Source organism: Lissotriton helveticus, chromosome 11 (assembly GCF_964261635.1).
Source record: "Lissotriton helveticus chromosome 11, aLisHel1.1, whole genome shotgun sequence".
NCBI classification, from domain to species: Eukaryota; Metazoa; Chordata; class Amphibia; order Caudata; family Salamandridae; genus Lissotriton; species Lissotriton helveticus.
In genome coordinates, this window is record NC_136072.1 from 882,812,536 (window position 1) to 882,831,038 (window position 18,503).

General features: G+C 45.3%; 1 protein-coding gene across 1 annotated transcript in view; it reads left to right on the plus strand.

The window, feature by feature from the left end:
* SCARF2 (scavenger receptor class F member 2) overlaps positions 1-18,503 on the plus strand; it is a 629,499-nt gene that overhangs the window by 595,107 nt on the left and 15,889 nt on the right. Inside the window, exon 10 of the mRNA XM_078667105.1 lies at positions 6,693-6,845. Coding sequence (XP_078523231.1) covers positions 6,693-6,845 — 153 coding nt within the window. The remainder of the gene's footprint in view (positions 1-6,692; positions 6,846-18,503) is intronic.

Here is an 18,503-nt window from a genome sequence, read left to right on the forward strand (position 1 = left end):
TTTATTTAATTTATTTATTTTGAAGGTTTTATATAGCGCTGGCTAAACCCGGAGGTATCAGAGCCCTTTACATGAGTATCAGATCATAGTTACAGGTTACATCATTACAAAGGTTACACAGTTATTAGAGCATGGCAACATAGTTACTGGTAAGGTTGAGATAAACAATAAGCATAAATACGCAAGGGGAAAAGCAGGCAAGGGGAGAGATTAAGGGGAGGGGGTAGGAGCAGGGGAAGTAGACAGCTAATGAGGGCAGGAAAGAGGAGAGGAGGGTGAGAGACACTGTATGGAAAGAGGAGGGGAAGAGCGACGGGGACACAAACTGGTAGACGAGTCAAAGCAACATCCAAAGTCCAGTAAGCTGTGATCCCAGGGGAAGTGGTATCACTTCTCTGTTTCTGTTGCGAGAGGCTCCCTTTACGCAGTGGACTCTCTCAGAGGAGTCTCTGAGACTCCAAGGCCTACATACTGGATCCTTCCCCAAAAAGGGGAGAGGGAGTGCTTTGGCAAGGGGTGCCATACCATACCTCAGCTGTGAGTGGCTCCCTTAGCGCAGTGGACTCTCTCAGCAGGTTCGCTGAGACTCCAGAGTATAAATATTGGATCTTTCCCCAACAAGGGGAGAATGAGTGCTTAGTCAAAGGGCACAAAGGTAAAGGGGTTAGGCAGAGTAGCGGGCAAGGGGAGAGATTCAGGGGTGAGGGGATAGGAGCTAGGGAAGTAGACAAAGAGAGAAAGAGTACTAAATGGGAACATATTTAATTAATGAGTTATTATATAGCACTGGCTAGACCCGAAGGAATCAGAGTGCTTAACATGAGGAACAATAATGTTGCAATTAACATCAGTTAAAAGTTACATAAGTATCAAGAAAAGCATTTAAAGAATATAGGGAACAAGGTGACTGGAGCAAGGAGGCGTAAGGGGCTAGGGTAAAGGGGTAGGAGGAAGATAAGACGTAGAGACGAGGGGAAAATCTGCCCAAGGTCCGGCTGGGTAGGTGACGGCGAGAGTCCATATCCCATCTCCTCTTTAGCTATCTGGTAGTTCCACCGGGCATCAGCACATAGGTGAGTCACTGGTCTTTCTCCCACTGTTTCTTGCTGCTTACATTCACTGGCTGTCACCATTGGAAAGAGGAGCTGTTAACGGGGAACCTCATGTGAGCCTCAGCCCAGATGCCTCAAAGTGTAGAACCGCCACACGGGAAGCAAGGGCAGATGCCACCACCTCCGCTTTCAACGCTTCTCACTTCTCAGAGCTGTGAAGGAAGAGCAGCCCCAGGAGTAGTGCCACATTCAAAGGATCAGGCATAGTCCTCGGCGGCCATGTTAAAGTCAGGCATTCCCAAATGGTTTTCTGGTGGGCAAGGATGCGCGGATATCACTGTGGCTCCCCAGCTCATTGCCTCTTGGATAAGCCTGACTACACGTGCCAAGCCACCAAGGGGGTGAACACGGTTATTCTGAGGGTGTAACTTACTTACCCTGACTAAAGTGAGGGTCCCTACTTGGACAGGATGCAAACCACTGCCAACTAGAGACCACATTTATAACAGTCTCCAGCCTCCTGCTTTTGTTTGTTTGGCTGCTGCTTGATAAACAGGAATGGAGACGATGAAACAAAAGGATGACGGCGAGGAAAAGGAATCATATGAGAAGGCAAATTTACCGGAAACAGGGCCAAGATCAACCCTTAGTCAGAATGAGTGAGAAGAAGTGCACTTTATTCTAATTTTCTAAAAGCCCTGGAAATGTTTGAGCTCAGTCAGAGTGGGATGTTCAATTAATCAATCAGTGGGCATTTATTCAGCGTCAGCTACCTCCAACTGAGGTGTCCCAGCTCTAGCTGCGGATTCAACAGTAAGATAGGGGGCCATTAAGGATGGCTAAAAAGCCAGGTCTTCAGAGCCTTTCTGAATGCTAGTTTTGTCTCAGCCTTACGAAGGTGTACAGGCATGGAGATCCAAAGAGACACAGTTTTCACTGAGAAAGCATGGTCGCCCAACCGGGCTTTAGAGAAGCAGGGAGTCCTAAATAGTTCTTGATGATTCAGATTCAAGTCCCTAGGCACCAGGAGGAACGTTTGCAGAGTGGTGGAGAAAAGGGAGAGGCCTGCAACCACCTCTTAGCAAACACACTGTGTTGTGCTTACTGGAGGAAACAGGTGGGCTAGTTGGCCCCTAAGGACCCTTAGCAGTGAAGGGAACTTCATCTTCCAACCAAGTGCGCACCAGGAGGCATGTTTGCAGAGTGGTGGAGAAAGGGGGCATGGTCTGCTATCAGAACTCAGCAATCCTGCTGTGTGGGACTTACTGGAGATAATAGCAAGGGTAGTAGTCCCCCAAGGGCGTCCTTAGGGGCCAACTACCCCTCCTGTTACCTCTAGTAGGTCCCATACAGCAGGATTACAGAGAGGTTTTCAGAGGCCACGCCACCTTTCTCCACAACTATGCAATTGTGCCTCCCAGCACTCTACTAGTTGGGAGATGAAGTCTCCTTGGCTCCAGATGGACCTTGTAAGTCCTACACAGCAGAACTTTAGAGAGGTGGTTGGAGGCCCAGCCCACTTTCTCCACCTCTCTGCAAACGTGACCTGAGAAATTCACTAAAAAAAAGGTCACAGGGACATTATAATTAGTAAAACATTTTTAAAAAACTAAGAAACTCACAAAAAAACAAAGGTTACAGGTCCGTTATAGTTAGCAAATAGAATTAAAAAAACTTAAAAATTCTCACATAAAAAGTTTACAATGACGTTATAGTTAGCAGATAGTATTTAAAAAACCTTAGAAACTCACAAAAAAAACAAATGTTACAGGGACGTTATGGTTAGGATCTGATTTTACTCATACAAACCAGAGAAATTCAGCCTGTTATAGTTAGTTGAGTTAACTATAACTTGCACCCACGCAATGCACTGCTTATGACCCCACATATTACATCACTCATGACATTGTCAGTGACACCACTGATGACATCACTAATGACATTTCCTTCCGTTGTTTTGGCTGTAGTTAATCTAACATTTCCTATAGAAAATGAATGGGGAAATGCATTTGGGACCCTCCCTCTTTTTCTCAGCTTGCTTGATGGATGATGCCAAAACTTTTCAAAACATTTTTTTAAACAGTTCTGTAAACATTCGTCAAACAGTGCCAAAATTGAAAGTAAACCAAAAATGTTCCTATGGGAACGTGCTCCTTACTATAACTGCACAGGGGACGATTACAATGACTGTCGGAAAGCCTCTGACCTCAGGTCGGAGGCTTTCCAACACTCATCATTGGTTTCACTTCTGACCATCTAGGCAGTTGAAATTGAAACCGGATGGTAATTTGGGCTTGCTTCTGACTGGCTCAAGGAGCCCATTGGCCAGTCGGCACCGGATCGTAATCCCAATGGACAGCGTCATCACCGTTGGGATTTTGATGCTTGGTTTCTGACAGGCTTTCCATGCTGGGCTTTCTGACAAGGAAAGCCTGTGGGAAAGCGGGTTAGGGGGCCCCTTGCAGGGCCCCCTTCTTCTTGCGGCCTCTGGTTGGGGGCCGAGGGGGCACCTACGGTCCCCCTTGCTGACCCCTGCACTGTATGGCAGGCACTTTGAGGTGCCCTCCAAGCAGTGCAACACAATCTCCCATTTCTCAATGGGAGCTTGTGCTACGGCCGGTTTACGGCTGTAGCACAACCTCCAATTGAGAAATGGGAGTATGAGACCGCACCATGTGCATTTGCATCATAATTCAGCAGTCGGGACCGCCGACCAGAGGTTGGTTAGATCTGTAATTGTGACGGTATTGGGCAGAAGCAATTCTGCCTGACATCGCAGTAAGGTCCACAGTGTATATATATGGTACTTTTAACTGACATTTTAACCTAACTATAACATCACTTTACTCTTTGTTTTTTTCTGTGCATTTCTAGTGTAAAAATGTTTTTAAGTCATGTATTACTATGCCTAACTAAAAGGCCACTTCTACCTTTGTTTTTTCAGTGAATTTCTATTGTATTTTATGTGAAGTAACATTTTATTACCATACCCCACAGTGTGAGGCCCTTGATCGTGCACTACAGGGCAACCACACATAACGCCTGCATGCATGGCCTTTGGATTTGCACGGCACAAGGTTAGACGCCCAACCCCTGTGGGTGACCAAATCTGGCATGGGGTTGATTGCAGGACCTGGCATGTAGAAAGGGCCTGTACCCACCCTCCCATTGGCGTCCACTCCAACATTGCTGGCCTACCCACCATGGTCGCACAACACCAATGGACACACACCCAACTTTATTTTTCTCCTACCATTATCTTATGGTAATTTCACAGTACTACTGGGTAGGGGGCCTCAATGAGCACTGCACGAGTGGCACAATTTTAGGTTTTGCCACTTTGATCCAGTGAGGAGGGATGCCTTTTTACAACCCCTCCACAAGGGCATGGGGATCAGGGTTATTCTATCCTATCACCATATATGTTGCTTTATGTTAATTTTAGGGCAGAATGAAAAACCTTTGACTTAAACAAACCTGCTTTGTGTATTCGGCCTGCGCTCTATCTTAGTCAGCCGAAATCACAGCTAGTTCCTGGTCCATATCATTCGTGCTAAGTGCTTTTTGGTGCTATTTTTATGTAAACACTTTTAGTTCATGCCATGAAGTACCCTTGTTGCATTTTTGTTATTTTTGTGTCATTTTATTTATTAAATTGTACTCCATTTTACTAATTTGGTTTGTGATTGTTATTGTTTGATGTTTTTACCTAACTATTGTTTTGGTACTGCATTAAAACTTGACGCATTGCCCTAAGTTACAAATTAGAAATTTGTACACATTAGAATCATTATTCCATATGCTGGGCAACCAACCTCCCTAAATAATAGTCCTCTCTTTTACAACCAATATTTATTTTAGACGCTTCAATGCACTGAAAAGGCATCCCTGATATAAGCATGTTTATTACATGATAATATCTTTCTTACAAAAGTAATGTGCTTGATATGGCAGTAGTTTATATGAATTAGTACAGAGGGCACAAAGCACATCCAATTTAGTTCATGCATAACTCTATATAGTTCCTATGTAAATCACTATAGCTGATATAAATAAATATGTGTCACATAGGGCGCAGTTGATTTTTCACCTTTTTGACCCCTCAGACCTAAGGTCTTTTATGACTGTCAAGTTTTCAATATCACCCCGCAAACATATTGTAGCCAGAATGCTGACTACAAAATATTGTCAAGTTAACTATGGATAGTTAAGTATAGATTTAATATTCTTAACTACACAGCTATGTATCCTGTGAAGCATATATCTAAAGTATTTTTAAGTGGAGTTAAAAATAGCACAGCTATACTTACTCATATACACTTAACGTCATCATATTTTGGTAGTCGATATTCTGGCTGCAACATTTTTTATATGATATCCAAAACTCTGTATTCTGGTGGTATACCTTAGAACCTGGGATACAAAGAACTTTTTGAGTTCTGAGCAGAGACAGGTGGGAAGCCAAAGCAGATAATTCGGTTGCTTTGACCCCGGAAAACACTTAGAAGATCCGGAGCAAGAACTTTCCAACAGTGTCCACAGAAGCAAGACTGCTGGCGCTGAAAACACAGGCCCGACTAAAGCTTCAAAGCTAATCTTGACCGGCTGAAGATAATGACTCTTTTTGTGTAGCTCTTGGATTTAAAGTTTTAACAAGCCCATGACTGCAAATTTTTTTGGCAGGCGCGCGCTTCTTTTGAGGTGGTTAAAGGCCAGAGAAACAAAGACGGCCATAGCCCAGTCAAACACAATGGGCCCTCAGAAGCTAGAGATTGTGTATTCAGGAAGCATCCGAAGCACTGAGAAAACATTAAAACCCCAGATCTGGCAGCACAAGCATTCCAGTGGGAACGAAGGGTCATACTGAATGTACAGAAGCCAGATGAATAGTACTGATGAAAAGTTCCAGTCATACTAACTATACAATTTCCCAAATAAGTGTTGAAGCAGAAGAATTGGCCATACAAAATGTATAACAGCCTAAATACCCTTTTTAACGAGTACACATCATACCAACTGTAACACAGAGAAAGCATTTCAGCAGCCAGAACAAGCATTTAAATGAAAACATGGCACACCAAACGTACAATGGACAGAACAGCATTTCAAAAGAAAGAACATGTCATTCCCTATGCCCAATAGTCAACACCAGGGGAGGCTCCTCCGTTTGAGCGGAGAAGCGTTGCACCACTTAAAAATACCCCCAAAGCCTCGAATTTAGAAATAAAATGGTAATTCATTACCATTTTATTTTTCATCCTCCTGCCCTGATCCGAGCGTCAGGATGGGGGCGGTGTTGCTGCTGAATGACAGCAGCAGGGAGGAGAGTGGGCAGTGAATGCTCTTTCCAAAGTGCACACGGGGCCGGACTGGGAACCGAAATCGGCCCTGGCAAAGTGCTCAGCCGGCCCCCCCCCCTCTCTCCTGGGGGTGCGACCGCACTCTTTGCCAGGGCCGGTTTTCGGCCGATTTTGTTACAGGGCCGTTTTTGCAGCTATGCCCCTTTAACAAGCTCTAATAACCTCCTTTCCTCTGGTGGTAAAAAAAGACCTTCAAGAAAGTACTATTGTACACTAAAATGAACGTTTGTGGTGCTTCCTTTCTGCTGCATAGCGTCATTGCTGTTCTTTTTCCTTCCAGTGGCTCACCACGACATGGACAACACTTTCAACTGCAGCTTCATTGAACCGCCATCTGTTGTGGAACAGCCGTCCCCTTCCTGGTCTTCCCGTGGCTCATTTTCATCATTTGATACCACGGATGACGGCCCAGTGTACTGTGTACCACATGAGGGTGAGTATAAACCAAATATATTTTCAGTGGGACATGTGGCAGCTGTTTCCCCAGTGTGTCCAACCAAGCCATTTCCCAGCATGTCCAAGCAAGTAATTTCCTCTCACTTGAATTCTGCCCTTTATGATTCACAACTGGTGTTCCTGTGCCAGTGCCATATTTATTAGCACATTGCTTAAAACTGACTTTCTGAACACTGTTAAAGGGACATTCTTCCCTGATGGAAATTTTCTCCAATTATAGACTGCCTCGTAGCATAGATCCTTTAATATCGCAGCCACCTCAACATCAAATCCTGGTGACCAAGCAACATGCATTGAATTAGGAGAGGCAGGACATTTGTGGTCCTGTAGATGGCATGAGAGATTAATAAAGTGTCTTGAAACAATTATTGACCGTCAGAGCTGGTGTGTCATCCTTTTAGACGGAGTATGCCACATTAGAATTCAGAGTGCGGATTGGACATGTCTTGGCAGTTTAAGCTAGACTATACGTATTGGGGCAGGCCCAAGACTGATTTGCATATAGCTGCTGATAATCTGAGGTGGAATGGTGAGCAAAAAAACAATGGACTGGGATGTGACTCAAGATATTGCCCATGACTTTTATGTTCATAAGAATTCAGGCTCGGTTCAAACGGTACTGGTCTACAATTTCACATCCTGCAACACCGAATCACATCATTACAGGTCTTTAGGACTGAATGTAAATCATTTTCATTCACCTCTGCATACCTACACATAATTAGAAATGCACTCATGCTTTGCTGCTCACTTAATTTTGCACAGATATTATCAATGCCAGCATCAGGTCACCCTCATTCTCACTCATCTTTTTCATGTGCATCACATACTAATTTGAGGTGTTAATACTCTATAACACCTACATAATGTTGACACTTAAGAACAGTCACTGCCCTCCTACACCCATGATATCTGACTCATGCCCATGACAGCATATTAACCGCTTAACCGTGGGGCAAATTCTCCCACAGTGCGGGAGAATTAATGAGTCGGCGGGGCTGCATCAGCCAACGGACGTGCGCAGCACCAGCGAGGTAGTGCTTGCGAGGGCCGCTGGCCGACACGAGCATGGAACGGGCTAACAGAACCTGGAAGATCCATCTCCTCCATTTCTGTAGTCAGAGATGTTTTAAGGCATGGGCAGACTGGGCAATTGCTGGGGAACCCACCTTGAAAGGGGACACTAGGAAGTGCCCTTTCTCTCTATTTCACCACTGCCTATTCTATTTATCTATCTAAACTTCCCTCCATCTCTGTCCACTTCTACCTCGGACTGTCTCTTGACCCCGTGTCATCTTAAGGATTTTTGGGGTCCCAGGCAAAAGATTTTTCAACTGTTTTTGTGTGAGACTGTTTATGTTTAACATAGAATTTAATACTGTTTGACATCATGCAGACTTGAATTCTCAGGAAATGGGTAAGAGAATTCACATTTGTTTCGCACAGGGGCTCCCAAATTGTGTCTTTCCCAAAATCCTTAAGATGATACTGTCTGGAATCTTACACGCTTGAAGTCACATGTTCACCATTCATCTGTGTCCTCTTCCTACACATGTTGCCCTATTTTCACAATACATCTTGGTTCTCGCACTTAACTGGAGTGCTACTCACAATCAACATCTCTGCCCTCTTACACTTTAAAGGAATCTTCTTAATATATGATGATAGTAGTCTAGTAAACATGTTTGTTTTTCACCTGCTCAGACTATGGCCCTAAAACGAACACTCTAGAGGGATTATAGATAATGCAGACACCTAATTAATCAGATACCCTAGGTTTTGGAATTCATGGGCGCAATAATTATCCCCCATTACAAGTTTAGTAGTTTACAATGGGGCATAATATGTATATTTTGGGGATTTGTGCACTAAACCCAGCATGTCCTAGATTGTATGAACTGTAGCAATAAAATGATCATCTAGGACTGCGTGTGATTAATTACAAGCAGCAATGCAGAATTGTACAACTCATACAACTGAGTATTACTGAGCTATGCTTTATTACCTAGTGTATGTTTTAACATAAGTGAAACAAAAATTGTGCAGCTATCACCTTTATTTTAGGGAGGGAATACGCTTCCATTCTGTCAATGTCATGGTTTTTAACCTGACCCACCCTTCCTGTACTTGGCGCAAGGTCGTTAGAATCAGCGGTTTGTGACATTGTTTCATGTGGAGGCAGTGTTGTTTTACAGTGTCTTGAAATGCTGCCTCTATGGTTTTTGTCCTGCGCATTGCTTCTGCTTTTGCTTTTTATAGAAGTATAATTGTAAGTGATGTTTTACTCCTCCCGCTGTGTGGATACTTACTGAGTGTGGTCATGGCGATGGTGAACAAGTGTTTTGTTAAAATATCCTGTGGCTCCCCTGTTCGGTTAGTCATAGAAGCAAGATCAACGGCGTCACATAACATAAAAAGGTATTCAACATATTCTCACAAACTTAGAAATAAAAATGCAGCGCCCAGGAAAAGACTTCCTCTAAAGTGTGACACCCTATCCAGTGGCCCCCAGCTTCTCCATCTCCTTCAGATCAGCATTTGGTTATTTTCCTCTGTGCCCTTCTCTTGACGCCCTACTCTCCATTCTCTCTTTCGCACCCATTTTTTTCATGTATGTTTTCTCCTTCTTCCCCATAGCATTGTTTTTCCTCTGCCCCTTCTTCAATCTTTCCACCTATTGCACACTTATCTTTCACTCTCATCATTGCTTGTCATAACAAACTTGAATTTTACACAACGAGTGCTAGCACCCACCCATTGTAAAGGTTATATCTTAGACCAGATTTGGACTAATACCTCAATAACTACAACCCCAACTATCACCCCCTGCCTATGGTCTGATCACTTCCTGCTTAAATTCAACCTTGTCTATTCCCCAACTAGACCTACCATCACAAAAGCAGGTGGACAAGCAAGGAGATGGAATTCCTTGGATAGATCAGCTTTCTGTGAGACACTGGGCTCTACTACCCCCTCATTTCACTCTGATATTAATATTCACGAAGCTAAACTCTCGGGCTGGCTACAAGCTGCCAGCGATATCCACGCTCCGTATAAGCCAATCAAACTGGCCCGGCGAGCAGATGCTCAAAAATGGTTTACTCCTGAGCTAAAAGCAATGAAATTGGCCCTGCGCCAATTGGAGCGACAATGGCGATGCAACTATGCTCCAGACGCAAAGAGCAAATTTATTGTGGCTAGGAAGGACTATATGAAGTCCATCCTTTCCTCCAAAACCGCTTATTTTTCTGCCCGTATTCTCAACTCGACTAATAGATCGAAATACATCTTTTCCATTTTAAATGAGTTGACAAATTTGGATAGTATACGTCCAAGGGTAGATTCGACACAAACCCTCTGTGACTCGCTCAATACCTATTTTATTGAGAAGATAGCAGACATAAAAGCCAGCATTGCTCAACCACTGAGTGCGGTGGCGCCACTAACATCAGTCGCCCCCAACAACTCTGACAACTTTAGCACCCTAGGCAGGTTCCCCCCGATCGTCCCCGAACAGTTCCAGCAACTTCTAGGAAGAATTAAATCCGGAGCCCCGTCAGACAAATGTCCCCCCTACATCTTAAAAGAATGCCTTTCTGTCTTTCCCACCCCTGCCCTTACTCTCCTTAACCACTCATTATCATCTGGCTCGGTGCCCCTTGCCTTTAAGGAAGCCACGGTGATTCCACTCCTTAAAAAACCTGGGGCCGACCTCACTTGTAAGGCAAACTACCGCCCGATCTCCCTACTTCCTTTTATGGCAAAGGTAATGGAGGCACATGTGGCTAAGTGCCTGTCTAACTTCTTGGAGGAATCCAACCGCCTCGATTCCCATCAGGCGGGGTTTCGCCCCGCTCATTCAACGGAGGCGGTTGTGACAGCAGTATTGGACACCCTCCGAGATGGCGTAGACAAGCGTCTTCCCCAGGCCCTGGTACTCCTGGATTTGTTGGCCGCTTTTGACACGGTCGACCATTCCATCTTGATCGATCGTGTCACACAGGCCGGCATCCAGGGGTCTGCAGCCAGCTGGCTGAAATCCTTCCTGGAAAACCGCTCACAGGCAGTCCGACTTGGAGAACTAGTTGGCACCAAACAAACTATCACATGTGGGGTTCCACAGGGATCTTCCCTGTCACCACACTTGTTTAATATTTACATATTCCCCCTGATCCAGGCACTGAGAAACCAACAAATAACGGTGTTCAACTATGCAGATGATTTGCAGTTGATCTTCTCTATCGACAATTCTGAAGCATCAATCTCCACCTTCCAATCTACAATGAGATTCATCCAAACATGGATGGACCAGAATCATCTAAAACTGAATCCAGGAAAAACCGAGCTGGTACTCACTGGAGACAGCACTAGGCACTGGGGCCCGCACTACTGGCCGCCTGACCTAGGTCAAGCCCCTATCCCCTCCTCCTCGGTAAGGACACTTGGAGTCACCCTGAATAGTGATCTCTCACTAAGAACACAAGTAGGTCAGGTGGTCTCCAAGTGTTTTTTCCAATTGCGGAAAATCTGGAAAGTGCGACGTCTTCTAACATCAGAAGCCATTACTCAGGTAGTAATCGCGACCGTGATCTCCCATCTAGATTACGCAAACTCTGTCTATCTGGGCCTCCCGCTTTTTCTTCTGAAACGTCTTCAGATGGTACAGAATTATGCGGCGAGACTGATTTTAAATCGTCCCAGCTGGATATCTGCCTCCCCTCTATTGAGGCAACTCCACTGGCTCCCTGTGGCTCAGCGATGCACTTTCAAGACGGGGTGCCTAATTTTCAAATCTCTACACTGTAAGAGCCCAAGGTTTATAGACAATCTAATCATCAAGTATGTCCCATCGCGGAATTCGCGTTCTGCCCACCTGGGTCTCTTGCAGATACCATCGTTCAGCCGTAAACGGTCTGGAGGCTGCTGATTTGGCACTCTGGCTCCCCGTCTGTGGAACACCCTTCCCTTGGAAATTTGGTCCTGTCAGGACCTGCTTACATTCAGGAAAGCATTAAAAGCATGGCTCTTCATTCAAGCATTTCAATAGATTCCGTCTACTCCTTGCTCAAGCAGTCTTCCTTCTTCTGTCTGTTAGCGCCAAGAAACCAATCGGTGTTAGCGCGCTTTATAAATCATTTGTTAACATAACATAACATAACATAACATAACATAACATAAGTATTTCTATTGATCTCCCTCTCCTCTTTTTTCCCTTGACCTTCCATCTCATTTTCTGGAACACTCCTGCACTTTTCTCTCTTTACATCTTCCTCCCATTGAATGCCCCCTTCCTCTTATTCTTTTCCTTTAACACTTCTCCCTTTTCCCTTTCCCTACGCCACTGTTTTGGCTTTTAATTATTTTTATGAATTCCTGCAAATTTTGTCTCTTTTCCTTTATGTCGCACCTTGCCATTTCATTTCTTTCTCTGTGCTTCTCTTCATTTCCCTCTCTTCTTTCCCTCGTGTCATATGTCTGTTTGTTCTCTGTCTGTAACTAAACTCTTGCTTTCCTTCCATTTTCACACTCCTTTTTTTTATTACCTATTTTTCCGCCTAACCTCCTTCCCATCCTCACTACTCTCATCCCACCACTATTTGTCATCAACAAATCCCTAACTTTTCTTCATAGTCCCATCACTCTGATATTTTAATATTTCTTTGTTCTCAATCCACATTCGCCTACTTCGAGAAGATTATGAGCTACCTTCAATGAGTTTAAAAATGGTCAGCTGACATTTCTCTGCAGCTTAATAGCAAATAAGACTAGGCTATTCTTCATCCTTCGAGACTATTCAGAAATGTATCCTTCACACTGTTCCCAGATGAGTCGAAACTATACTAACTGTTTGCATGGATGACAACGCTTCTCTAACACCACAGAGTAATGCCATAGCCAAAAATATATTCCCTCCCAAAAATTATTATTGTCATATTTTGCATTATATCCCAGCCAATCTCATGGACATTGTTTCAAAACTTGAAGTCGATTTAAGACCCCATAATATTAATACTGTAATTCGTGTCTGCCAAAAAATTACCTTGGTGTTTTTTAATGTGGTGTAGATATAGGAGTAACCCTGGGTGGAAACTTATGCTACGCTTGCGGAGTGTGCGTAGTTTGCACAGCTATGCGAATCGCACATAGCACAGTGCAAAAACGCGTGTTGAGCATTTCTTGCTCGCTCGCGGTCCTCAACGTCAAGTTGGCGACCGCGAGCGAGCAAAATCAACATCCTGGCGACAACATCAAGTTGCCCATCGCGAGAGTGGAAAATAAACCTGCCGGCGAGATTCTCAATGTGGGGAGGTCAGTATGCTTGTGATGAGAAACTACCAGTCCACGTTGAGAAAGCTGCCGCCCGAGTACAAATCTACTCGAGCGGCAGAAAACGACTGCTTGCACTGTGCATGATGCAGTTCGCAATGATTGCACTGTGCGGACAAGCATACGGCACTGTCCAATCATTGCGTACAGCCTTTTACCTACCGCACTACGCCGTTCACGTAGCTACGCGTAGCGTGCATAGTGCGAAGTGCTCTTCGCGTAGCTACGCGTAGCGCTAGTACGCAAACTACGCCCAGGGTTACATAGGAGCCAGTATACCCAAGACTAAGCTTAGGCATGTCAAATCAGAATGTCCAGCATTTTGGCCTTAATTTGAAGGATCTGAGGAGATGTTGGCATGAAGCGGATTGACAGGAATTTCCGAAAAATGGGAGAAAAGGAGGAAGGAAACGGGTAGAAGTGGACGTGTAACTTTGGACAAAATGCTGTGCAAACAAGGAACATCACAGAGAAATCTTAAATGAAGCATATGATGCACAAGGATGAAGGGAGCAATGGCATGTTAAGATGGCTGCCACAGACATTTTTGAAATGTTTAACCCTAGAAACCCTCTTTTATGTTTACACATGATGTGCTTTAAAACTGAAGAAAAAAACAGTATGTCACCTGTGATCAAGGCGTCTGACACGCCGAAACGCATAGGGTATTTTTCAGTTCCTCATGTCATTGGCGATGGGAGTAGGTGAATAAATTATTTTGTAAACCACATTGCCAGAGTGTGTGTTTCTCTCTTTTTATTTATTTTATTTTTTATTTTGAGAGTTTTATATAGCGCGAACAAGATCTTTGCAGATAACAGAGCGCTTTACAAAGGCAGGTGGAGGGTAGGGGAACCAGGGGGCATAGTAGGGAGGTAGATCAACATGATCATGTACATAGCACCAATATAGTATATAACATAGTACCAATATAACGTATAGTACAGGTATGAGGTAGCAGGCATAGTTGGAGCGTAGGTCATCAACAAGTTCATGTACATAGCACCAATATAGTATATAACATAGTACCCATATAACGTATAGTACAGGTATGAGGTAGCAGGCAAAATTGGAGCGTAGGCCATCCACACGCTGTAAATAATACAGAGTAATATTATTATACAAAATAGTATGTATAGTACGCATAGTACAGGTATGAGGTAGCAGTGCATAGTTGGAGCGACGGCCATCAAAACGCTGTAAAAATAAAGAAGGACTAAAATACGCCAAAGCACACGTGCATAGGAATATATAGGCAATATCATAACACAATACTGGTAATACTGTTCTTAATGTAAATCAAGCGAAATTGTTCAAGTGTATTTAGCCATAAGGATACTTTTGACTTCTTTCTTAAAAAGAAGGGAGGAAGAGATGAGCCTCGTTTCAGGAGGAAGTGCGTTCCAGATCCTGGGCGCCATACCAGAGAAGGAGCGTTTGTAGGTTTTTTCCTTCCGGAATCTTCGCGGTTTCAGCAGAAGATTGTTCGTGCTCCTGGTAGTTCTGGACCCACCAGAGATTGTCAAATTATGAGTGAGGTAGCTGGGTGATTTCAAGTGTATAGCCTTGTGCGTCATGCAGGCAATTTTCAGCTGAATTCTGGCTTCCAGAGGCAGCCAGTTCAAGGCTTTGAAGTCAGGAGAGATATGCGAATGCTTTTTTGATCCAGTGATGAGTCTTGCTGCCGCATTTAGTGACGCTCTTAGGGGTGCAGTTGTCGTTAGGGGGAGGCCGCAGAGGGCCACGCTGCCATAGTCTATGCGAGGGATGACTAGAGCTTGTACTGTGTTTGGAAGTCTTTTGCTGGGAGGAAGGGTTTCAGTTTTCTCAAGGTGTTTATTTGGAAGTTCGCCCCCTTAGTAGCCTTGCTGATATGCTGCTGCATGCTGAGGTTGGTGTCTAGTGTTATGCCTAGGGATTTAGCTGAGTCCACGATGGTCGGTTGGACATTGAGTGCTGTTAGGTGCTTAAGCCATGTTTGTGCGGAAGATATTTTCGTGGGAGGTGAGATTAGGAGGAACTCAGTCTTCATAGCATTGAGTTTGAGGTGGTTGTCAGCCAACCAGGATTGGGTGTTTCTGATCGTTGAATTCAGACTCAGGATGTCTTTGGGGGATTGTAACTTGAGGTATATTTGAGTGTCATCGGCGTACATGTGAAAGTGTACATTGGATGCTTGTAACAGAGTGGTCAGAGGTTCCATAACTAGGTTGAACAAAGTAGGGGATAAGCAGGATCCTTGAGGGACGCCTAACGATACCGGTACTGGGGAAGACATTAGGTTTTTGCTCTTGAATTTTTGAGACCTGTTGTGTAGAAAGGAAGTGAACCAACGAAGCACAGTCCCAGATAGGCCCATTCTTGATTTTAGGAGTTCGAGTAAGCTCTCATGTTTCACTGTGTCGAATGCCGAAGAGAGATCAAGAAGGATGAGGAGGCAGGTATTGTTTTGATCTAAGATTTGGATGGCGTCGTCAATAATGTGAGTCATAGCGGTTTCAGTACTGTGCCCTGCTCGGAAGCCTGATTGGTGTGGGTTGAGGAGATCAAACTGTTCTATGTGCTTTGTCATTTGCAGTTGGACGCATTTTTCTAGCAGCTTGGCGAGAGTGGGAATGTTGGTAATCGGACGGTAGTTGTTTAGATCGGTGGGGTCGGCTGTTGGTTTCTTCAGTAAAGGTGTAACTTGTCCAACTTTGAGGGAGTCCGGGATGGTTCCTTGTTGTAGTGAACTATTGATAATTTTAGTCCAGAGTGGGAGTAGCAGAGGGATGAAGTCTTTTACGGCGTTAGCAGGAAGAGGGTCAGTGAGGTGATTGGATGGTTTTAGAGTGCTGAGTATTCTGCCAATTTCTCCTTCAGAGTAGGTGTCAAAGGATGACAATGTCGCATTGTTTTTTAGTTCAGTGGGTGTTATGCAGTTGGGTATTGAGTACAGGCTTGCGTCATTGCGGAGGTCGCTCTTTATATTGTCAGTTTTATTGTTGAAGAAAGCTGCGAAATCTTCACAAGAAGGGGTAGTGCTGATAATGTCGACAGCTGGGGGTTGTTCCTTAGATTGAGATCGGATTAGTTCGAACAATTTACTTGGACGGTTTTTAGCTTGGTCTAGCTGGATTCTGAAGAACTCTGACTTTGAGCGTTTTATTTTCCTGAAGTATGCATTTCTCTTTTTCCTAAGAGTTTTGAGATGCAATGTCGAGGGAATTGATCTCCAGGTACGCTCTGCCGATCGCATAGCCCGTCTCTCTTCATTGAGACTCCCGTTGTACCAGGGGTTGGATATCTTCATGGATACTCTTTTCAATTTCAATTGGAGCGGCCTCATTGATTATTGTGGCCATGGAGTTGAGATAGTGGTCAGTTAGGACCAGCACGTCAGAGGTGTCGGTAGGGGGGAGTAGGAGATTGCATCTGTTGGGGGGTAGAGAGTTTGGATTGAGTTTCCTCATGTCTCTTTTCCAGACTTTGGGCATGGCGTATTGCACCGGGATGAGTTTTACCTTTTCCTTGATGATGAATGTTATAATATGGTGGTCTGACCAGTCACAAGGTTGTATTGAGTCGAGTTGAGTGGTGCCTTCTTTGGAAATGACCAGGTCGAGGGTCGAGCCTTTGTCGTGTGTCGGAGTGTTGCAAATTTGAGTGAGGTCAGAGGCGGTAAGGAAACTTTTGAGGCTATTAACTACTGCGTCACTGCCATCATTCCAATGGAGATTGTAGTCACCAAGGTAAATTTGTGTGTGTAGCCGTCCTGCGTTGATTAATATTGTGTCCATGAGTTGTTGGGAGAAGACGAGGTTGTCCCCCGGGTGGTGGTACATGATGTGTAACGAGCATACAGGTTTATTCTCACTGGTGACATCAAGGCAGAAGTATTCACAGGAGGTAAGAGAAGGGGCGGTGACTTTATTAATAGAGAGGTTGCTCTTGTAAATGCAGGCGATTCCGCCACCTGTCTTGTTGGGCCTGTCAAGTCTAGTGATGTAGTAGTTGGGGGGGACTAGGATATCCATGATAGGATTGGAGGATTCGGTTAACCATGTTTCAGTTAGTATGGCCAGGTCAAGGTTCCTAGACAGGATGAGGTCAGCGACCTCCGTCGAGTGTTTTTGGGCCGATCTACAGTTGAGAAGTGTGCATTTGAGACTGGGGGTGCAGGGGGAGGTGGAGGGTTCCGTAGTGAGAGGGACTTTAGTGAGGTTGTTGGGAACAGAGCCTCTGTTGCTATACGTGGGGTGCCTACTGGGGTTGGAGAGAATCGTAGAAATGGACATGTGCGTGGTGGCTAAGCTGTTTTGGGTTGCCGGGACATATGTGCTGAGTAGGGTGTGTATGTCGCGGTCCGAGAGAGTCTTGATAGCGCGCTGGGGGCGGTTGGCGGTATTGCGAGAGGGGCTAGAGGTCCAATGTAAGGGGCGGTTAGGAAGTGTCTTGATAGTGCGCTTAGGCCTGTTGGAGGTATTGCGAGAGGGGATAGAAATCCCATGTAAGGGGTGCCTAGGATGTGGGGGGGTGTTGTTCATTCGTTGACATGTGGTCGTGCGGGGGGGTGCGGGAGGAGTAATTCTTTGAGCGAGTGGAGCTCTTCTTTCACTTGGAGGAGGGTGGTCATGATTATATCCAGCGTGACGTTGGGAGTGGGGTTAGAGTTATTGGAAGGGTAATCAGCGACAGGCGGGGTGAGGCAGATGCGGGACGAGTGGAGACTGGTCGTTGCGGGGGGGCAAGTGTAGTGATGGGGAGTGAGAGTGGGGAGAGAGATGTTGAGGGGGGAGTGGGGACCAGGAGTGGAGGGGGGGCTAAGGGTGGGGGGGAGTGAACTGTTGAGGGAAGAGTGGAGGCTTGGAGTGGCGGGGGGGATATGTTAAGGGTGGGGTGTATGTCTGGCCTGGGTTGAGTGCCGAGCATACGGGGGGCGCTGATGAGGGGGGAGTGAAGGCTCGGAGTGTCGGGAGTGCAGGGAGTGGGGGGGAGATGTCGAGGGAGGGGTGTATGTCAGTATTTCTTTGAGTGGGGGTGGGGGGAGAGATGTTGAGGGAGGGGTGTAGGTCTGGAGTGCGTTGAGTGCAGAGACTGGAGGGCGCGCCGTTGAGTGAGGAGTGCGGGCTAGGAGTGGCGGGAGTGCAGGGAGTGAGGAGAGGAGGAACAGGCTGATACGTATGGGTTGCCTTACCCAAACGTGCACCACTGCCAGCCAACAGGGCTTCGGGATAGGATGCTCTTTGGAGAATGTGTGTATATATACTTCATTGAGTCTCACATGTTTCCAAGGTCTGTGATAGTGTTTGGAGAGTGACGTCCCAAT